Raw genomic sequence first — 23,752 nt, 5'->3', positions numbered from 1 at the left:
CTGTTTCCTCCTTTGCTTTCCTGTACTCTTCTTATACCACTATCACACCCACAACACTTCTGATACCAGATGTATGGGTTTTTTCCCACAACAAGCAGTTCTGCACATGTCCTACGTTTTAATTCAATTCTGACATTATCTACCTGGAGATAACACACCAGGTCCCACAGGTTAAGGGGTCAGTCCCATGAAAGTGCCCCCTTCAGATACCAGTCCTAAGTACTTGGTCCTCAGGACCCACAACTTCTGTCTGACTTGGCTACAAATCAGATGTTTCCATGACCTCCTCACCCTTGGACTCAATTATTTGCTAGAACAGCTCACAGAACTCAGGGAAGCGTTTACCAATTCATTACAGAATATGATAAAGGCTACAGGTGGACAGCCAGATGAAGAGATACATAGGGCAGTGTCTGGGAGGGCCCCTAATGAAGGGGCTTCTGTCCCTGTGGAGTTGGGGTGTACCACCCTCCTGGTATATGAATGTGTTCATCAACTTGGATGCTTCTGGAACCCCATACTGTCAGGATTTTTATGGAGGCTTCATCATATAGGCATAATCAATTATTAACTCCATTTCCAGCCCCTCTCCCCTCTCTAGAGAATGGTGGGGTGGGGAGCGGGGCTGAAATTTCAAATTTCTAAGCATGGCTTGGTCTTTCTGGTGATCAGCCCCCATCCCGGAGCCCACCAAGAGTCATCTTATCAGAACAAAAGACACCGTTATCACCCAAGAAGTTCCAAGGAGTATAGGAACTCTGTATCAGGAGCCAGGTCAAAGACCAAATATTAGAAAAAAATAGATGTTCCTAGTTCTCTTAACACTTAGAAAATTACAAGAGTTTTAGGAGCTCTGTGCCAGGAACCAAGGGCAGAGACCTGAATATATATTTTTTCTGTTATCTTACATAATTACACACTATCAAACCAGGAATACACATTGGTATGATGTGTTATAGTCCTGTGTTATTTTTATCACATGTATATATTTGTATAACTACTACCATAATATAGACACAGAACTATTGTATCATTACAAAGACCTCCCTTGTGCTACTCTTTATAATGACACCCCACTGTCAACTCCCCACTACTTGTCTTGTTATTCTCTTAACAGTATCTTTCATCAAAGACCAGAAGTTTTGAGTTGAAAAAGAAAACAAAAAACCCACTTAAAAAAAATTGGCAAATATTTGAACAGACACTTCATTAAAGATAATACATGAATGTCACATAAACATGTAAAGAGATTTTCAACATTATTGGTCATCAGAGAAATGAAAATTAAAACCACAACAGTATACTTACGTAAAGCAGTTTGGCAGTTGCTTTTTTTTTTTTTTTTGAGAGGGCATCTCTCATATTTATTGATCAAATGGTTGTTAACAACAATAAAATTCAGTATAGGGGGGTCAACGCTCAATGTACAATCATTAATCCATCTCAAGCCTAACTCTCGTCAGTCTCCAATCTTCTGAAGCATAATGAACAAGTTCTTACATGGTGAATGAATTCTTACATAGTGAATAAATTCTTACATGGTGAACAGTACAAGGGCATTCATCACAGAAACTTTCGGTTTTGATCACGCATTATGAACTATAAACAATCAGGTCAAATATGAATATTCATTTGATTTTTATACTTGATTTATATGTTGATCCCACATTTCTCCCTTTATTATTATTATTATTTTTATTTTTAATAAAATGCTGAAGTGGTAGGTAGATGCAAGATAAAGGTAGAAAACATAGTTTAGTGTTGTAGGAGAGCAATTGTAGATGATCAGGTGTGTGCCTGTAGACTATGTGTTAATCCAAGCTAGACAAGGGCAATAAACCATCCACGGATGCAGAAGATTTCTCTCAAAGCAGGGGGGATGAGGTTCTGAGCCTCACCTCTGTTGATCCCCAATTTCTCACCTGATGGCCCCCCTGCGACTGTGCCTGTCTTAGGTTGTTCCTCCCTTGAGGAATCTTACCCGTCTCTGGCTAACCAGTCATCTTCCGGGGCCATACAGGGAAATGTAAAGTCGGTGAGAGAGAGGCCATATTGTTTGAAAAGGTTAGCTTTTTACTTCTTTGCAGATTTATGCCCTGTGGCTTCTATGCCCAGCACTTGTCTCGAGGTATCTTTACCACCTGGAGGAATTATGATACTCAGTAACTTCGATATGAGGCATGAATTCTATTTAAGGGTTGTAATTAGGAAGGAAGAAGAAAAGCTATAGAGGTAGCATATGGAAGAAAACATGGGAGGATTGATTATTTCTTGACATATCTTCCTGTAGAGTACCTTAAGTATGTATAGGTTTTAAACTACTAACTAATTTGTACACACATATTAACATAATAGGAATACGGTGACATAAACAAAGCAAATCTATAATTACCATCCATCTCCAGTGAAGCCAAGAAAACCATTTAGGCACCCTAGGCACTTGTGAAAATTTGTCTATGATATGATGGATATTGTCCAACTGTACTTGAACAGTCTGAGAGAAATCAGACAAATTAAAGCAGCCCATGTCTGGGATCTGTTCACCTCCCATATGTCCTTTTAACCATAGATAGTCTATAGTCATAAGATTTTGGAGTGCTACACCTTGCACCCCTCCCAACTCCTGGTTGAGTTCCAACAGTACAGATCCGGTCAAATTCGTTGTCTCACTGTATGCACATGCCAGCCTAGACATCTCCCTCCTCATTCCAATGGCAAGTCCAGGAAACGGTGGGGTGGACGCAGCCACGACCGCAGCATCGCCCGGATCCCTGTGGAGGCTTTTTGATGATCATCCCCCGGCACGAGTCCTCCAGAGAGTGCTGATGCCGGAAGCTCCTCCTCATATCGTATCTTAGTTCATTTTCTGGGTAGCCAAGCTAGGCCTTGATCTTCTGCATAGAAACAAACAGACCCTTTACCCACACTTTGACATGCCCACTATACCACTGTGCAGAACTCATTGGAGGTCAGCACACAGGGACTGCTTTTTTTTTTTTTTTTTTTTATTAAGAGAAAGGAATATTATCAGAAAAGAGTACCTCCATAGCTGATCATCTGACACCCTTTAAGTGATCAACATTAAGGATATTTAAAGCATGCGTTGATCTTTGATTTACCAATAGTTTTATCCTATCAAGGAGTAATCCCCCTTTTCTTTCTTTCTTTCTTTCTTTTTTTTTTTTAATCTTTAATCTACACTTACATGAAGAGTACTATGTTTACTATGCTCTCCCCTATATCAGGTCCCCCCTAACAACCACATTACGGTTACTGGCAGTTGCTTTTAAAAAGTAAACACACCTACATTCTGATTCAGCCATTCCAAGGTATACACCCAAGAGAAATGAAAACATATGTCCATACAAATACTTCTACAGAAATGTTCACAGCAGCTTTATCTGAAATAGCTGAAAACTGGAAACAATCAAAATGCCCATCAACAGATGAATGGATAGACACATAAGTGCATGGCCATATGATGTAATACAATTCAACAATAAAAATGAATATTTATGAACACTACAGCATGGATAAATCTCAAAATAATTATGCTGAGTGAAATAAGTCAGATGAAAACAAGAATATATACATACTGTTTGATTCCATACATATACATATATAATTATAGAAAATGCAAGCTAACCTACAATGATGGAAGCAGATTCACCTGGAACCAAGTGGAGGGTGAAGAGGGATGAGAAGGAGGGAGTCACAAAGGACATGAGAACGTTTTTCAGGGTGATGGACATGTTCATTATCTTGATTGTGGTGATGCATACCTATGTCAAAATTCATCAAATTGTACACTTTAAGTGTAGTTCATTGTATGTCAATTATATCTGAGTAGAGTGTCAAAAACAAAGAACGCATTACAGATTTATTTCTTGTTCATTCTCCATGTCCATTATGAATCAGCTGGGAGGGTCATCATCATCTTCACTCTGGGACCCAGCCTGATGGAGAAGACACTCTCTGGAACAATCCTGATACCCTCGGCAGAGGGAGAAGAGAACATGTGGCAAAACACAGATTCTTAGAACTTTCACCCAGAAGTACCAAGGTCACTCCCAACTTTTGAGATGTTATTAGGTGTTCATGGCTTCAGGTTTATATTATATTCCTAAGGAATTATAATTCATCATTATGTGACTCTTTTTTAGCCCTAGTAATACTTTTCCCCTTATAGTCCATGTTTTCTCATATTACCGTAGCTACACACTGGCTTTCTTTTGGTTAGTACTTATGATAGTTTTGTAAATCCTTTTACTTTCAACCTTTTTGTGTCCTTATATCTTATTTATTTATTTGCTTATTATGGTAAGAACACTTAATGTGAACTCTACCTTCTTAACAATTTTTAAGTGTACAAACAGTATTGTTACCATAGACACTGTTTGCATAGGCACCATTTTGTACTGTTGTTACTATAGGCACTATATTGTCGCTAGAATTTATTCATCTTGCATGACTGAAACTTAATATTCATTGAATAACACCTGCACCTGGCAACCACACTTCTAATCTCTGCTTCCATAAGCTTAACTATTTTAGATAAGTGGAATCATGCAGTATTTGTCCTTCTGATTGGCATATTTCGCTTAGTATAATGTCCTCAAGTTTCACCCATATTATTGCACATGGCAGGAATGCCTCCTTTTTTAAGGCTGATTAATATTCCATTGTGTTTATATAGCACATTTTTTAAATTCCACATCAGTGAATATTTAGGTAGTTTCCACATCTTGGCTATTACATAAAATGCTTCAATGAATATGAGAGTATAGATATCTCTTTGACATCCTTTCAATTCTTTTAGATATATACTCAGAAATGGGATTTCTGGGTCATGTAATAGATCAATTTTTAATTTTTTGAGGGATCTTCATACTATTTTCCATAGGTGGCTGCACCATTTTACACTTCCACCAACAGTGTACAAGGGTTCCAATTTCTCCACATCCTTACCAACATGTTTCCTTCTTTGATAGAGGCCATCTGAACAAGTGTGAACTAACATCTCATTGTGATTTTGATTTGCATTTTCCTGATGATTAATGATGTTGAGCACCTTTTCATATACCTGCTGGCCATTTGTATGTCTTCTCTGGAGAAATGTCCATTCAAGTCCTTACCCATTTTTTAATTGGGTCATCCTTTTTGCGATTGAGTTGTAGGCATTCCTTATATATTTTGGATATTAACCCTTTATCAGATATAGAGGTTGCAATATTTTCACCCATTCTGTAGGCTACTGCTCATTTTGACAATTGTGTCCTTTGCTGTTCAGGAGCTTTTTAGTTTATTATTATAGTTCCATTTGTCTATTTTTGCTTTTGTTGCCTGTGCTCTTGGTGCCATATCCAAGAAACTACCCAAACCAAGCTTTTCCCCTATATTTTATTCTAGGAGTTTTATTGTTTTGATTCTTACATTTAAGTTTTAATCCATACTGAGTTGAATTTTGTGTATGGTATAAAGATCCAATTTCATTCTTTTGCATAATGATACCCAGTTTTCCCAACACCGTGTGTTGAAGAGGCAATCATTCCATTGTGTATTCTTAGCTTGTTGAAGATCAATTGACTGTATATGCATAGGTTTATTTCTAGGCTCTCCATTCTGTGCCACTGTTCTATATGTCTGTTCTATATGCCAATACCATACTATTTGATTGAGGTAGCTTTGTAATTTATTTTGAAATCAGAAATTGTGATACATCAGCTTTGCTCTGCTTTCTCCAGATTGCTTTGGCATTTGGGATCTTTTGTAGTTCCAGGTGAATTTTCAGACTATTTTTTCTATTTCTGTAAAAATGCCAAGACTTTGATGGGGATAGCACTGACTCTATATATCACTTTGGGTAGTAGGAACACCTTAATACTGTTTTCCAGAAGTCCATGAACATGGGATGTCTTTTTATTTATTTGTGTCTATTTTAATTTCTTTAGCAATGTTTTGTTTTCAGTGTATGAGTCTTTGCCTCCTTGGTCAAGTTTATTACTTCTTTTTTATGCTATTGTAAATGGTATTGTTTTCTTAATTTCCTTTTCAGTTAGTTCATTGCTAGTGTATAGAAATGCAACTGATTTGTGTGTGTTGATTTTCTATTGGCAACTTTACTGAATTCATTTATTAGTTCTGACAGCATTTTGTGGAGTCTTAGACGTTTTTGACATAGAAGGTCAGGTCATCTGTAAACAGATAATTTTACATCTTCCTTTCCAGTTTGGATGCCACTTATGTATCTGTCTGTCTGTCTCCTTATCTTTCTATCTATCTAGCTTATCAGGCTGGGACTTTAAGTACTATGTTGAATAAAAGTGAAGAGAGTGAGCATCCTTGCCTTGTCCCTAATCTTAGAGGAAAAGCTTTTAGATTCGCACCACTGACAATGATGTTTCCTGTGGGCTTTTCATATATGGCCTTTATTATGTTGAGGTACGTTCTTTCTGTACCTAGTTTGTTGTTTTTATTATGGGGTATGGAATTTCGTCAGATACTTTTTCTGCATCAATTGAGATAAGCATGTGATTTTTGTCCTTCACTTGTTAATGATATATTACATTTGTTGATTGTCAAATGTTAAACCATCATGCATTCCAGGGATAAATCCCACTTGATCATGATGTATAATACTTTTTTTTTGGTATCATTAATCTACAGTTACATGAGGAACATTATGTTTGCTAGACTCCCCCCTTCACCAAGTCTCTCCCACAAACCCCATTATAATACTTTAAAATACTGTTGAATTTGGTTTGCTAGTATTTCTGTTAAGGATTTTTGCATCATATTCATCAGAGATATTCATCATAGTTTTCTTGTAGTGTCTATCTAGCTTTGGTATCAGGATAATGCTGGTTTCATAAAATGGGTTTGGATATCCCCCTTCTTTGAGTTTTAGAAGAATTTGAAAAGGATTGGTGTTCATTCTTTAAATATTTGGTAGAATTATCCTATGAAGTCCCCTGGTCCTGGTTTTCTATTTCTTCATGATTCGGTCTTGGTAGATTGTATATTTCCAAGAATTTATCCATTTCTTCTAGGTTATACAATTTGTTGGCATATAGTTGTTCATAGTGGTCTCTTATAATCCTTTTTACTTCTGTGGCATGAGTTGCAATGTCTCCTCTTTCATTTGTGATTTTTATTTGAGTCTTTCCTTGTTTTCTTGCATAGTCTAGCTAAGGGCTTGTATATTTTGTTGATCTTTTCAAAAAACCAACTCAATTTTGTTGATTTTTTTCTATTGTTTTTCTAATAACTATTTCATTTAATTCTGTCCAATCTTAATTATTTCCTTCCTTCTGATAACTTTGTTCTTCTTTTTCTAGTTCCTTGAGGCATAAAGTTAGGTTGCTAGTTTGAGATCTACTTGTTTAATATAGGCATGTTCTGTTATAATCTTCCCCATAGTACTGCTTTTCCATATCCTATAAATTTTGCTATGTTGTGTTTTCATTTCCATTTGTCTCAAGGTACTTTCTGATTCTCCTTGTGAACTCTTTGATCCACTGGTTTCTTAAGAGTGTTGTTTAATTTCCACTTATTTGAATTTTCTGATTTTCCTTCTGTTATAGTTTTATTCCATCATAGTAAAAAAAAAGATACTTGGTATAGTTTCAGTCTTCTTAAATTTGTTAAGATTTGTTTTGCGGCCTACCCTGTGATCTACCCTGAGGATATGTTCCATGTGTCCTTGAGATGAATGTGTATTCTCTTGATGTTGGGTGGAATGTTCTGTATATATCTATTAGGTCCATCTACTTTATTGTGTTGTTCAGGCTCTCTGTTTCCTTATTGATCTGTTTGATTTTTCTACCCATTACTGAAAGGAGGGTGTTGAAATATCCTGTTTTTGTGTTACCATATATTTTTTCTCTTTAGTTCTGACAATGCTTCATGTATTTGGGTGCTGTAATGTTAAGTGCATATATATATTTATAATTGTTTTACTTCTGGGTGAATTAAACTTTTATCATTATAAAATATCATTTTTGTCTCTTGACAGTTTTTGACTTGAAGTCTATTTTGTCTGATATAAATATGGCCATTTCTGCTCTCTTTCAATTACCATTTTCATGGAATCTTTTTTCCTTTTTTCTTTCAGCCTATGTATGTCTTTACATATAAGGTAAGTCTCTCATAGATAGCATATAGTTGGGAATTGGTTTTCTTTTTTTCTTAACTCATTCAGCCACTTTGTTTTTTGATTGGGGAGTTTATCCATTTACATATAATTACTCAAAGGGAAGGACTTACTATTTCCATTTTGTTCACTGCTTTCTGTCTATCTTGCAAGCTATTTTGTCCTGTGTTTCTTCTTTCTGCCTTGGTTTTGTTGCTAAATTTTTGTATTGATATGTCTTGGTTCCTTCCTCATTCTCTTTTGTGTATCTTCTACAAGTATTTTTTGTGTGTGATTACCATAAGGCTTACACAAATCATCTAATAATACTCTGTCTTAAGATATTAACTTCAATCATAAACAAAACCCCAACTCTTACATCTCCCCACCCCCAATTTGTTATTGATGTCACAAATTACATGTTTGTATAAATGATATCTAATAACAGAATTTTATACCTGTGGTTTTTATGCTGTCTTTAAATTCTATACCAGAACTAAAAGTGCTTTTCACAATACCATTACAATATTACAGCATTCCCTATTTGTCTGTATTTTTACAAATAGAGATCTAAATTTGTATTTTTATCAACAAGCTGTATATTTTTACATGTTTTCATGTTTCTGTCTAGCATCCTTTTGTTTCACCTTGCAAACTCCCTTTAGCATTTCTTGTAAGGCAGGTCATTTAGCAATGAATTCCCTCAACTTCTTTTTATCTGGAAACATATCTATTTTTCCTTCATTTTTGAAGGACAGTTTTTGCAGATACAGTATTCTTGACTGGAAAGTTTTTTCTCTCAGCACCTTGAATATATCATTCCACTCATTTCTACTCCATAGGTTTCTGCTGAGAACACATTCACAATACAGCTCCCTTGTATGGAACAAAGTGCTTTTCTCTTGCTGCTTTCAAGATTTTTTTTGTCTTTGACTTTCTTTTTTTATTAAGGTATGATTGATATACACTCTTATGAAGGTTTCACATGAAAAAACAATGTGGTTACTACATTTACCCATATTATCAAGTCCCCACCCATACCCCACTGCAGTCACTGTCCATCAGTGTAGTAAGATGCCACAGATCCACTATGTGCTTTCTCTGTGCTACACTGTTCTCCCTGTGACCCCCCACACCATGTGTACTAAACATAAGACCCCTCAATCCACTTCTCCCTCCCTCCCCACCCACCCTCCCACACCCCTCCCCTTTGGTAACCACTAGTTCATTCTTGGAGTCTCTGAGTCTGCTGTTATTTTGTTTCTTCAGTTTTGCTTCATTGGTATACTCTACAAATGAGGGAAATCATTTGGCATGTGACTTTCTCTGCCTGGCTTATTTCACTGAGCATAATGTGCTCCAGTTCCATCCATGTTGCTGCAAATGGTAGGATTTGTTTCTTTCTTATGGCCGAATAGTATTCCATTGTGTATATGTACCACATCTTCTTTATCCATTCATCTACAGATGGACACATAGGTTGCTTCCATATCTTGGCTATTGTAAAAAGTGCTGCAATAAACATAGGGGTGCATATTTCTTTTTGAATCTGAGAACTTATATTCTTTGGGTAAATTCCAAGGAGTGGGATTCCTGGGTCAAATGGTATTTCTATTTTGAGTTTTTTGAGGAACCTCCATATTGCTTTACACAATGGTTGAACTAGCTTACATTCGCACCAGCAGTGTAGGAGGGTTCCCCTTTCTCCACATCCTCACCAGCATTTGTTGTTCTTAGTCTTTTCGATGCTGGCCATCCTTACTGGTGTGAGGTGATATCTCCTTGTGGTTTTAATTTGCATTTCCCTGATGATTAGCGATGTAGAGCATCTTTTTATGTGTCTGTTGGCCATCTGCATTTATTTCTCCATTGGAGAACTGTCTCTTCATATCATCTGTCCATTTGTTAATCGGGTTATTTGCTTTTTGGGTGTTGAGGCATGTAAGTCCTTTATATATTTTGGATGTTAACCCTTGTCAGATATGTCATTTACAAATATATTCTCCCATACTGTAGGATGCCTTTTTGTTCTGTTGATGGTGTCCTTTGCCATGCAGAAACTTTTTAGTTTGATGTAGTCCCATGAGTTCATTTTTGCTTTCATTTTCTTAACTCAAGGAAATGCATTCAGGAAGAAGTTGCTCATGCTTACATTCAGGAGATGTTTGCCTATGATGTCTTCTAAGAGTTTTATGGTTTCCTGACTTACATACAAGCCTTTAATCCATTTCGAGTTTACTTTTGTGTATGGGGTTAGACAATAATCTAGTTTCATCCTCTTGCAACACCAGCTGTTGAAGAGGCTGTCATTTCCCCATTCTGTATATCCATGGCTCTTTTATCGTATATTAATTGACCATATATGGTTGGGTTTATATCAGGGCTCTGTAGTCTGTTCCATTGGTGTATGTGTCTGTTCTTGTGCCAGTACCAAATTGTCTTGATTACTGTGGCTTTGTAGTAGAGCTTGAAGTTGGGGAGCATAATGCCCCCAGCTTTATTCTTCCTTCTCAGAATTGCTTTGGCTATTTGAGGTCTTTTGTGCTTCCATATGAATTAGAACAATTTTCTCCAGTTCATTGAAGAATGCTGTTGGTATTTTGATAGGAATTGCATTGGATCTATAGATTGCTTTAGGCAGGATGGCCATTTTGACAATATTCTTTCTATCCATGAGCATGGGATGTGTTTCCATTTATTGGTATCTTCTTTAATTTCTCTTAAAAGTGTCTTGTAGTTTTGAGGGCATAAGTCTTTCACTTCCTTGGTTAGGTTTATTCCTAGGTATTTTAATCTTTTTGTTGCAACTGTGAATGGAATTGTTTTCCTGATTTCTCTCTCTGCTAGTTCATTGTTAGTGTATAGGAATGCAACAGGTGTCTGTGCATTAATTTTGTATCCTGTAACTTTACTGAATTCAGATATTAGATCTAGTAGTTTTGGAGTGGGTTCTTTATGACAATATCATGTCATCTGTAAACAGAGATAGTTTAACTTCTTCCTTGCCAATCTGGATGCCTTTTATTTCTTTGTGTTCTCTGATTGCCATGGCTAGGACCTCCAGTACTATGTTGAATAGTAGTGGGGTATGTGGGCATCCTTGTCTTGTTCCCAATCTTAAAGGAAAAGCTTTCAGCTTCTCGCTGTTAAGTATGATGTTGGCTTGGGTTTGTCATATATGGCCTTTATTATGTTGAGGTACTTGCCTTCTATACCCATTTTGTTGAGAGTTTTTATCATGAATGGATGTTGAATTATGTCAAATGCTTTTTCAGCATCTATGGAGATGGTCATGTGGTTTTTGTCCTTTTTGTTCATGTGGTGGATGACGTTGATGGATTTTCTAATGTTGTACCATCCTTGCATCCCTGGAATAAATCCTACTTGATCATGATGGATGATCTTTTTGATGTATTTTTGAATTCAGTTTGCTAATATTTTGTTGAGTATTTTTGCATCTATGTTAATCATGGATATTGGTCTGTAATTTTTTTTTGTGGTGTCTTTGCCTGGTTTTGGTATTAGAGTGATTCTGGCCTCATAGAATGACTTTGGAAGTATTCCCTCTTCTTCAACTCTTTGCAAAACTTTAAGGAGGATGGGTATTAGGTCTTCACTAAATGTCTGATAAAATTCAGCAGTGAAGCCATCAGGTACAGGGGTTTTGTTTTTAGGTAGTTTTTTGATTACCAGTTCAATTTTGTTGCTGGTAATTGGTCTGTTCAGATTTTCTGTTTCTTTCTGGGTCAGCCTTGGTAGGTTGTATTTTTCAAGAAAGTTGTCAATTTCTTCTAGGTTATTCAGTTTGTTAGCATATAATTTTTTATAGTATTCTCTAATAATTCTTTGTATTTCTGTGGTGTCCATAGTGATTTTTCCTTTCTCATTTCTGATTCTGTTTATGTGTATAGACTCTCTTTTTTTCTCGATAAGTCTGGGTAGGGGTTTATCTATTTTGTTTATTGTCTCGAAGAACCAGCTCTTGCTTTCATTGACTCTATTGTTTTATTCTTCTCAATTTTATTTATTTCTGCTCTAATCTTTATTATGTCCCTCCTTCTACTGACATTGGGCCTCATTTGTTCTTCTTTTTCTAGTTTCATTAATTGTGAGTTTAGACTGCTTATATGGGATTGTTCTTTTCTGAGGTAGGCCTGTATTGCAATATACTTTCCTCTTAGCACAGCCTTGGCTGTGTCCCACAGATTTTGCAGTGTTGAATTATTGTTATCATTTGTCTCCATATATTGCTTTATCTGTTTTTATTTCATCATTGATCCATTAGTTATTTAGGAGCATGTTGTTGATATTCTCATTTTGTTCATGCATCATTTTTCTGATTTTTTTCACAGACTGGCTTCAGGCAGAGGAAGGATTTCAATAGTCAGTCTGCCTAGAGATTCTAAAGACCTCTGAAAACTTTTTTGGTGAATTCAACTTCTCTGAGCTTGTGCAGCTAATTTCCCAATTAGAGAAGTTTGCTGATTTCTTTTTCAGGGGCCCATAATCTCTTGCTCCCTCTGGTGTCTTTCTGTGGTGCTGCATGTTCTCTGGTGGTACAGCACCAAGTGGTATCCTCAAGTATGTTGTGTTCAGTGGTATCCAAAGTTCTTTGTACTCAGCGGCATCCACAAGAACTTTGGCTCCCCATTGGCACCCCAAAGCCGGTAAGACAGAAACCAATCCTTCAGGCAGCCTTCTGATATCCAGAATGTTGGGTGCATGTTTCATTTTTCTCCCCTGACCACCCAGAAGAATAACCTGAGATGAGCTGTGCTGGCTTGTGAGTTTATGGAGTTCTAATTAAGGTATTTTGGTCCATACATTGTTATTAAGTCAGTTTCTCTGTTGGGGAGTAAAGGCTAAGACTTGCTGACATCACTGTCTCATCTTTTTCTTACAATGTGATATCTCACTTAATCTAAAAAAGCACCAATTATTGGACATATTCCAATTTTGGAGATGTTAAAATGTGGGGAAACATGACCAATGTTACTAGTAAGACACTGTCTATACTATGATCTGCCACAGTCTTGTTATGGAGGAAACTTACCTCTGAGTTTTAGTTATGGTGAAGGTTAGAGTGCTGTAAAAAAGAGACCCAACAAAGCAGTGGCTTAGAGTATGAAAGTGTATTTCTCTCTAACAGTTGTGAGCATCCAGGTAAGGGGTAGCATTGCTATATACTAAATTCACATTCAAAACCTAGTTCCTTTTATTCTGTTGCTGTGCTATCCACTAGTATGTAGTTTCTTGGGACACACTTATACTAAAAATTGTTTATCTGAAATTCAAAAATAATTGGGTGCCCTGTTTTATCTGCCAAGACTAGAGTATTATATAGTCTGTAACCATCAAAGCTGGGTTCCTGCAGGTTATAGCTGGGGTAAAGGGGGAAGAAAATGAGGTAAAAACATGCCTGCTTTCCTGAAGTCTAAGATCAGAAATGTTAATACCATTTCTGCTTATTTTCCAATGGCAAGAACTTAAGTCATATCTATACCTAACTACAAAGGCTGGGAAATGTTGGTTAGATAAGTGTTCCCAAAAAATGGGTGAACAGATTTTAACGGACAACCAACAATCTTCATCATAAGAATCTCAGGTTCATCTTCTATGTCCTTTATTTCCTCTCATGTCTTTGTATTTTTGCTCTACATTTTAAGGGCTTGATCTTATCTTCCAAGTGATCTCTTGAATATCTTATCCTAGCTATCATATGTGTGATTTCCAAAATCTGCTTCTTATTTTCCAATTGGTCCTTTCCACTGGCAACCTTTCTTGTTTTATGAAGGTAATATCTTCCCAGATCTTCCTGAGGATATAATTAGAACTTTTAAAGATTCTACTGTTCCATTACAACTGTGTTTGGAGTCACTTCATTCTCTTTCCCTTGTCTCTTTCATGTTTCTAGCTGTCTTCATAATTCTGGTGCTCCTGTTTGCCTTTACAGATTAACATACCAAATTGATTAATCTCAATAATTGAGTTGGTTTCCTCTGTTACTGTATTATTTCCTCTGTTGCTGTAGCTGTTTCCCTGAGGCCACCCTCTTGAACAGGAAGGCTGAGGAAGGTCTTCTGACAGTCTTTACTTTAGACTGGATAGATGGATCATTGTTGGGTGAAGAGGGGGGAGAGTATTTGTAAATGTCAGAATGACAAAAAGTTTTATTCTGGGATGTCAACACCACACTAAATACACTCAATTTTTCATAGAGATTTATTAGATTTCTGTAGAATGAGCCTTCTGGGTTTTTCTGTTTTGCTTTTGTATGGGGGTAAATGCCAGCCATTCTCTACAGGTAAGAGGTGGGTGATAGGTAGAGCTGCATAGACAGACCTTCTACAAATTCCCTAGTTTTTAGGTCCACTTTTCATGTCTGCCTTCAGGACTTATAATTATGAACTTAGAGCCTCTGAGGAACTGAATCTTGCTTTCATTGCCTATTTCTGGGCTATGGCTTCATCCACTCTGTTGAACCATCGATGTATGTCATCTAATTGTAGAAATTTGTTGAAGTCTCAGCACCTGCCACCCCCTTCCCTGCCATTCTCTGCTGTTGTGTCTATATATATATATATTTTAGTGGGGTCTCAGAAGGAAAGGATAACAATCACTTGTGCTTAGATGAGTGTCTTGAAACTTTAATATGCTTACATACTTTGCCAATCTCCAAGGGTATTTATTTTGCAACTGCTTTATAGGGTGAGTGTATGCTGTTAAATGGTGAGGACTGTCCTGCTGAACTCCTTGATGTGTTTGTGTATGCAAATTAGCATGAGGACCTGAGGGAAGCTAAATAACTTTTTATAATACAGTAAAACAATCTGAAGTTTCCAGGGCAATTAGAGGGGGAAAGGGGAGTAATGGAAGAGAGGAAACTAATGAGATGCCTTGATATGAGCCCCTCCCCAAGACTCCCAATTTCTCAAAGGGACTCTAAATTTATAGAATGCTTGGTGTGACAACTTCTTGGGGAAGCCAGAGAAGGTACTTAGTTTTGTGACAGGGCTAACAGGGACAGAAAAGAGGCTGCACAGACCACAGGAACCTCAGGCAAGAGAAGACTGAGAGCGTAAGTCCCAGAATCTGCAGAAATTGTGTGGAAGGTTCAGACTTTCCCATTCTGTGGGGTCAGCAAGGCTCTGAGGCAATCATACAGAGCTCTCTGTGGATCAGGACGGCCCCAACTGGCACCTGGTTTATATATACAGCATGTTCCCAACTTACTTGCTCCCCTTTAGTTCATCCTCCACATTAGCCTAAGTGTTCTTCCTAAAGGGTGAATGTGATCGTGCCCTTCCCCTGCTTTAAAATTCTCTATTGTCTATAGCCCAAAAGTCTTTATCCTAGCCTTCTAACACCCTTCAAGATGTGGTCTGTCTACCTTACCAGCTTCATCTCCTCACAGGACACTCTGGTTTCATCAAATGTTTCACTGTTCCCTAAAACACTAAGCCTCCCCTTCCATCTGAAATAACCTTCCTCTTTACCTAGTAAATACCTACTCATTCTTCAAGACCATATTCAGTCAGCCTCAGCCTTCTCCCTTTCAGTTAACCATTCCCACCAACACCTGGCTCAGAGATGAGTTCCTCTTCCTGTGAGTTCCTTGCAGGGAGCACTATGTCTTATTCACTTCTGGACCCCAAAGTCTGGTATAGTCCAGGTGAAAGCCCTCCCCTGGGCTCCTATAGCACACTGGGTACAACTGCAATGACCCCTGTCACCCTGCATTGTAACTCTGGGTTTATGTGCTCATCTCCTGCACTCAGAGAACACAACAGGAGTCACATCTTCATTGTCAGCATTCCCAGCAACTAGGTGGGAGAGAGGAGAAAGGGAGAAGGGGAAGAGGCAAAGTGAATGAAGGAGAACATTAAAGAGGTTAACAAAAAACGGAAGTCAGTAAATAAATGCACTATCAGAACACAAAAGTCTGCACAAACACAGAAACCCTAGCCTATGAACTTCATCAAAAAAGGGAAAATAAGATTGGCCAGCAAGTCACATCCCAAAATCAAGTACACGTGCCTGGTACATTGGTCTTGGCTTTTACTGGCAGCAGATGCCGCCAGAAGTTACAGCAATTGTCACTAAGGCTCTGGGTCTGGAAAGATAATGACACCAAGCTTCCCAGACTGAGCAGGGACAAGCAGACCTAGTTTGGTAGTGGGTGTGATGAAGAGCTCAGCCTAGGAATCAACATACCTGACTTGAATCCCAACTTAGCCATTAGGTCAGGTCATTTAATCTCTCAAAATTTTATCTTACAAGATTCTACTACCTTACAAGATAGTTATGGAGATCAGAGATAATAGGTGTACAATAATGAGCACAGTTCATGTTTGATGGCAACTTTTATTACATGTGCCAATTGGTAAATGCAAGTTTGGGAGACTATGCGCTTAAAATACGCTTTATGGAGAATTTCAATGAGCAGGAAAATGTATATGAAATAAAAGTGCTTTGTAAAGTGTGGTGTTCTACAAATGTCAAAGAATCATTTCGGAAATCTTAAAGATGAGAAAAATATAGGCTTTGGATTTGGGCAGAAGTAGGTTTATTTCGTGACCCTGCCATTTACTTGCCAGGTAATCTTGGATAAGTCACTTTCTGTCAGCCTGTTTCTACACCTGCCAAATGCGGATAGCTCTTACTTCACAGGGTTCTGGTAAGAATTCAGTAAGATGATGAGTATAAAGCTCCTGTACATCATTTCCTGGGTGGGTGGCAGGACCCACTGTGATAAGTCAGGTCATGAGTGTGGTGCCAGTTGCAAGCCTGGTGCCAGAATCACATTCTGCCAAATGACTACAAATGAAGAGGGTCACTTACTCTGGAAAAGCAGGAACTCAGATTGGCAAGAGAGGTAGAGAGGGGTCTTTTTTATTTGCTGGAGGAAATCTGACTGAACATTAAACTTACATGTAGAAAACACTGAAATGTGCCATGTGGAGCCAGAAGGGCAGAAAGCCAGGTATGATCCCTGCTAGGCTGTACTCACCTTGGGAATTAAACCATTGCTACTAAAAGCAGAGGCTCATTATGGGCTTATCCCACCCTTCATCCCCTATTCTGACACTGTCATTTTTCTTAGGCACAGAATTAATGGCAATCAATAATATAATGTGGAAAAGGGTCCTGTGCTTGGCTCTGACTTCCCACAGAGTAAATGATCCAGGGCCACATTAGGGGGCCAGGCTAACTCCCACTTCCAGGGAATCACTTGTTTCCATGCCAGCCCCATAAGTGGCTCCTCTTTCAGACGCAAAAGTGAATATAGTGAAAAGATCATCAGCTTATCATTAAGGGATGCTCAAATTTAAACTCTGGCTCCACCACATACCTGCTGTATGACTTCACAACAATTGATTTCACCTTTCCTCACTTCTGTTTCCTCATCTTATTCCTTTGAGGGTTGCTGTGCCAACTAAATGAGATGAAGAATGTGTGACCTGTCGAATCTGGCATATAGTGGATGCTTAATTAACATTACTTCTTTATCTTTCCTCTTCAAAGGCCCCAGAAACTCAGTCTGCTTTTTTCCTTTGCTTTTCAGAGCAGATACCAATTCTCCTTCTTGGAATTCAACTCCTTTCCAGAGTGGTGACAATGTGACCATCTCCCCCAGCAACCCACTTCTCTGATGCCCACAAATAAGTACACAGGTCCTTTTCATTGAAGGGTTTTACTGCTAATCACTCAGGAAAGATTCAGATTGGGATGGGGTTAACAAGTGACAAACATGGGGCCATGTGAAGGTCCCTGGATCACAGCTCCCTGAGGGCTTCCCTTACACTCCTAAGGCAGGACCAGACCTCTTCTCCAGGCCCAGGAGGCCCCTTCTAGTGGGAAGGCTGCTCCTCCCAGCCCAGTTGGGGCACAGCAGATGGGACCTAGCAGACCACTGCAATGTGGTTTAAGCAAATCACATTCAATTTGGAGAAACTCCAGTGATGCCCATCTCACAGGTCCTTCTTCAAAGGCCAGGGGGCAGTTGCCCTAATTATAGGAGCATGTACTAAGCCTACCCTATTTCTCTTTCATCCCAAAGAGATGAAGCCAAGACTGGTCCTCTGACTCTCCAAGGCAAGAAACTGGCCTGGGAAGAGATAAGGTCTTTGCTCAGTGTCCCTTTTCAGGACTCCCTGGAAATCCTGGCTTCAGAGGCAACAGGAAAACATTCTCCCAAGTGGGATGAAGATCTGAGGTCAAGCGTACAGCAGCAGATCCTAGAGATCTTCACACACTAGGTTGGGATCTCTCTCTCCCTCACTCTCCTTCAGATGGAATCTTTCCCAGCCTGCTCTCCCATGTGTGTTTTCTGGTGGCGGATGAGATTTGAGCTCCGGGAGAAGTGTTTCCCACAAAGAGTGCACCAGTAGGGCTTCTCCCCTCTATGGGTCCTCTGGTGTGCTCCAAAGTTGGAGATGTCACTAAAGGTCCGCCCACATTCCATGCACTCATAAGGCCTCTCGCCTGTGTGGGTGCGGTGGTGCACGCCAAAGCTGGAGCTGTTGCTGAAGCTCTTCCCACACTCACAGCAGATGTAAGGCGCAGGCTCGAGGTGGGTCCGGTGATGCACAGCCAGCGTGGCGCTCTGACTGAAGCTCTTGCCGCAGATGTCACAGCGGTATGGCCGCTTGCCCAGGTGATCCTGCTGGTGTGTGGTGAGATCAGAGCGCCGCCGAAAACTCTCCTGACACTTGGGACATTTGTAGTGCTTCTCTTCCAGGTGGATCCGCTCATGCCGGATGCGGTTAGAACTTCTGGAGAAGCTCTTGCCACATTCAGAACACTTGTAAGGTTTCTCGCCTGTGTGGATCCGTTGGTGTGTTCTCAGGTTGGAGGTATTATTGAAGGTTTTGCCACACTGGGCACATATAAAGGGCTTCTCATCAGTCTCAGGCCTTGGATGAACAATAGGGTCCCCTGGCTCTCCAACAGGGACAATGACTTTCTGCCATGGTTCTTTTAGATGGATCGCCTGTGGTCCCTCTGACAGGCTCTCTTGCCCATGCTCTTTGTCCCCACCTGGGATCCGAAAACCCTCTGCGTCATCCACTCTCCAAGGCTTACCCTGTTCCCCTTCCTCAGGCAGGTGCTGTTCTGGATTCTGCTCCTTTTCACTGCCCATCTTGGTACCCTAAGAATGAACACAAATGGCCAACACCTTTATTCCTTGGGTCAGGCCAGACCACAGGGAATCTTTTGTTCTGGCGGAAGGAGTATACACCTTCCTCAAGGAAACATCCACCAGAAATAACCTCAATTAACTGGGATAGATAGAATGCCTTTAATTACTTACTTTTAAGTGACAAACTTCCACAGATATTTAAAGCTACCCACCAGAGTAAAAAAAGAAGGCACCAGCTTTGTCTAACCCCCAACAGATGGTATTTGTACAAACTGAGTAATATCACTTCTTAATAGTGCTAAATAGTACTAATCTAGACTATAATTCATGTGCAAGTAAAGGGCCTTCCACTTGGGAATGAGTTCAATTTTTCTGCCTAATTATAAGTTAACTGAAACTCCTATTATATTTAATCTTTTCTGAAAAACCTTCCATAAAAGTATCCATCTATTTGTCTGCTTTCAAATAAACAAATAGAACCTCTCATTCTTGAGGGTCTCCTAGTTGTTTTTAAAGCCTACCCTTGCCTTCCCCAGACACCCCCATAATCTAGCAACAAAAGGGTTAACATCTGAGCCCCCTAAGACCTGCTGTGTCTGACTGGTCAGCACAACCTCCATTCTCAAACACCATAGACAGCCACACACAAACACTCAACCACACATGCAGCCATACTCACATACCAAACACATACACACATTCTCACACCACACACAATCACATATACATAGCCATACACATTGCATATACCATACACAGCTCTCCTACACAAATAGCCACATACACAGCTCCGTATCATACACTATACACACAGCTATACTCTCAAACCACATGAAGTCATATACACACACACTACACACACTGCCACATACACACACAGATGCACAACCACACTCTCCACACACACACACACACAGCACCCAGCACAGGGCCTACCTTACGCAAGCATCAGTAAATACTTGCTAAGCTTTACAGTTTCCTCTGAGTTCCTACAGCCAAGCACAGAGAATGAGGGGCAGATGAAAGTACTTCTGATAATAGGGAAGTGGTATTTCCTCCAGGCCTTGAAGAAATAATGACATTTCAAAAGGCAAAGTGGGCTGCTGGAGTGACATGAACAAAGAGATGAGGGAGGGAAGACTATGATACAGCACTGATGACAGATAATCAAAGACTGAGAATTCCTTCAAGTTAGCAAGTATTTTTGGAAAACAGCAACACAGAGTAATAGAAGGGGGTTGGATCCCAACGGTGACACATACTATCTTTATAACTGCAAATTATTCAACCCCTCTGAGCCTCAACTCCCACATCACTAACATTGTAATACCTACCTACATGCAGGGCCTTGTGTTAGAGGAAATGTCTATAATACACTCATTGTAATGTTTGGCATGTACTAGTCATTTCAGTAAATGACAGCTACTATTACAATTGTCCTAGCACTATGGAGAATACAAGAATGAAAAAGAGCCCTTACATGACCTCGTTAGGAAAGAAAAAAAATTTTTTAATTAAAAATTGGTACAAGACTATGTAATTTTTATATAATTTACTATATAATATGTGAAATAAAGACAGAACCTCAAATCTTTCAGGAGTGGAGGCCAGCAAACTTCTGTAAAGGAACATATAGAAAATATTTAATAAATATTTGGGGCCATAGGATCTCTGTTATTGCAACTCAACTCTGCTGTTGTATCATAAAAGCAGCCACGGACCATATATAAATCAATGTGTGGCTGTAGTCCAATAAAACTTTACTTGAAACAAAAGGAGACAAACTATAATTTACCAATCTCTGTTTCTTGAAGAATCTATATAAGCAATGTGACAAATCATAGGCTTGCTTCAATTAAAAAATGTAAACAACCAGAAACAGTTTATTCCTTCGTATGTTTCATGACAATCCTTTTAAAAATTACAACTCCCCCACACACTCTGAGTTCCCTGCCCCACAGCACTTCCCACCTTCTAACATTGTACTTATTTATGTCTTTTAGTGTCGTGCCTCCCCCTGCTAAAATTTAAGTCCCATGAGGGCTGGGGTCTTTATTTTATTCACTAATGTAACCCAAACTCCTAGTAATGACAGTCATATATAGTAGATCCTGGATATTTGTTGAATGAACCGAATAAATGAAGGCCAGCCTGTCTCCAGACCCATTTCATGCTTGCTTGTCTCTACTCTGATCCACTGTTTCTCAGCAATCTCTTAATTCCTGCTCACTCCCTCCCTTACGTACTCACAGAATATTCTACACACTTGCTTTTATGGTGTTTTGCAATGATCTTCTCATATATCTGTTTCCACTGTAGTTTACAAGTAACTTGAGGGCAGATACTGGGTCATTTTGGTAATCCCTGCCCCCGTGTAAGGTCCAGAGCTCAAATGTTTTTCGAATGTGTGAGTGAACGGATATGATTTTAATTCACTCCCCACCCCAGCCTACCCCACCCGGGTTCCAGTAGCTCTATGCAATGAGCTACAAGGCCTCCACCCACTTCTAGTCCTACTATTCTGAGAACCTATAATATACCAACCTCTGACCCTATCCAGTGCTGAATGCTGGGTCAAAATAAGAGCAAAAGGATTTAGGGCTTTGGTTACTCCTCTCAAACATTTCATGGTGAAACAGGCCTGTGAGCTCCAGAAACTATCACACAGTGTAGAAGGTAAAGTTTAGTCACCTTTGTACCCACTCCTCAGTGCCTTGCACAGTACCTGGCACATTGTACAAGAACCAGTAATATTAATAGTTAACATTTTTTATCACACTAAGTGCTAAGCCCTGGACTAAGCACTACATGTGAATCATCACTTTTCTTTTTCACAACTTACTTCAGGGATGAGGAAACTGAGGCTTAGAGAGATTGTAACTTGCCCAAGGGCAATAGCAAGTGAGTGGCAGAACTCTGACCTGTTCCAGCACTCCAAGCCAGTGCTTTTAAGCATTACGCTAGTACAGGAGGAAGAGAAGAAGGGAGGGAAGGACAAAGGAAGGAAGGAAATTAAAATGGTGCTACAGGATTTCAGGTGACACAGGCCTATCTCCTTGAAGAGATCAGGGATGAGCACCATGACCAAAAAGGTGGTATTCGAGCTAGGACTTCAGGATGGGTGAGCAAGATCGGGACTTGTGGAGATGCAGAGCTCGCTACTGAGAAGGCAAGGGCAGGTAAAGCACAGAGAGGCATTTTCGTATCTCATTTCAGAGATGTGGGGGAGAGAGGAGCCCATTGAGCTTTTCTTCCCAGGAGGCTCAGAGGTCCGGGGAGGGCCAAGGGTGGAAGGGACTGAAGCAGTGGAGAAGGGGCCAGGTCTAAGAAGAACCAGCAAGATAGAGCTGGTGATCACAGATGCTGAAGGCCAAGGCCTGGGTTAGAGGGAAGGGGCCAAGGTGTAGTCTGAAGGGCCAAAGTTCGGGATCTTTAGGGTCTAGGCTGGGAGAGTGATGGAGGTAAAGGAACTTGGGAAGACCAGGGACAAGGTGTTGAAAAACAGGGAACTGTGCAGGGGAGCTGGATAACGGGTTAGAAATAGAGGAGAACCAAACAGGCCAGAGAGTACAAGAAGATGGTCATCGGAGGGCAAAGGCCGCAGGGCTGTCAGGGGTGTCAGGGCACCGGGGCCCAAGAGTCTGGGTTGTGGGCAGCGGGGCGGCAAAGTCGAAGGATACGAGCGTTCTAGAGCACAGGAGGTAGGTTAAGAGTTGTCAGCGGGCTTGGGGCCAGAGGGATGGGAGACAGGGAGGGCCTGACTCCAAAGGTATGGTCAGTAGCAGAGGGGCTGGAGTACTCAAAGGCCATCAGGAGAAGGGCCTGGGGGTAGGTAGGGGCCGATACCAGCAGCTTGGCCGCGTGGGCCGGGGGTGGGGGCGGAGGGACCACAGGGCCCCGTATGCTCCCCTCTGGGTCCGGGTAGCAAAGCCATAGCCCCCAGCTCCCCGGAGAGAGGGAAGGAGCCATGCTCAGAGTTCCCGGAGAAGCTGTGTCCGGCCTCCCCCTCCACCCCGCGACCTCAGGCCCAGCGACGACCAACCTCGCTCCCGCCGCTCGGTCAGGGACACCGCTGCCTCGGCGGGCCGGGGGTGGGGCCGGAGTCAGAGCCGGAGCCGGAACCCAGAAGAGATCCGCCCTACCTCTCCAGGATTGGTTTCTGAGGATGACTCTTCGTTTCTATTGGCTGTGCTAGCTGCCACAATGCAAGAAACCCAGGCAGGACCACCAATAAGCACTGGCCTCGGCCGGGCCTGCTGGGAGTCGTAGTCTTGAGGAAGACCGAGGACTCCGTGAAGGAATTTGCGAAGTTTGAAACTGGGCATTGGAGCCTGGGTTGCTCCCAAGGTCGTCGTGCTTCCTTCTGTGCCTAGCATTGCCCAACGTGCAGGCCTACTGGTCTGGGAGTTGTAGAATATGTAGAGCTAACCTACATGACCTCCAAGGAGTCACAAACAAAATTTTCTTTTTAATTCAAG

The 23,752-nt window shown here is 40.3% G+C and overlaps 1 protein-coding gene across 1 annotated transcript; it reads right to left on the bottom strand.

Annotated features, from left to right (window-relative positions):
- Positions 1-17,809: 17,809 nt before the first annotated feature.
- ZNF691 (zinc finger protein 691) lies at positions 17,810-23,387 on the bottom strand. Its single transcript, XM_073233765.1, has 2 exons — positions 23,317-23,387; positions 17,810-19,283 (listed from the first exon to the last, which is right to left on the bottom strand). Exon 2 carries the CDS (start codon positions 19,272-19,274, stop codon positions 18,420-18,422), a length of 855 nt encoding a protein of 284 aa, XP_073089866.1. The 5' UTR covers positions 19,275-19,283; positions 23,317-23,387; the 3' UTR covers positions 17,810-18,419.
- Between the last annotated feature and the right edge of the window lie 365 nt (positions 23,388-23,752).

Source organism: Manis javanica, chromosome 4 (genome assembly GCF_040802235.1).
Source record: "Manis javanica isolate MJ-LG chromosome 4, MJ_LKY, whole genome shotgun sequence".
Classification (NCBI taxonomy): Eukaryota; Metazoa; Chordata; class Mammalia; order Pholidota; family Manidae; genus Manis; species Manis javanica.
The sequence above is the reverse complement of the archived record's forward strand: the minus strand, read 5'-3'. Positions and strand labels throughout refer to the sequence as shown.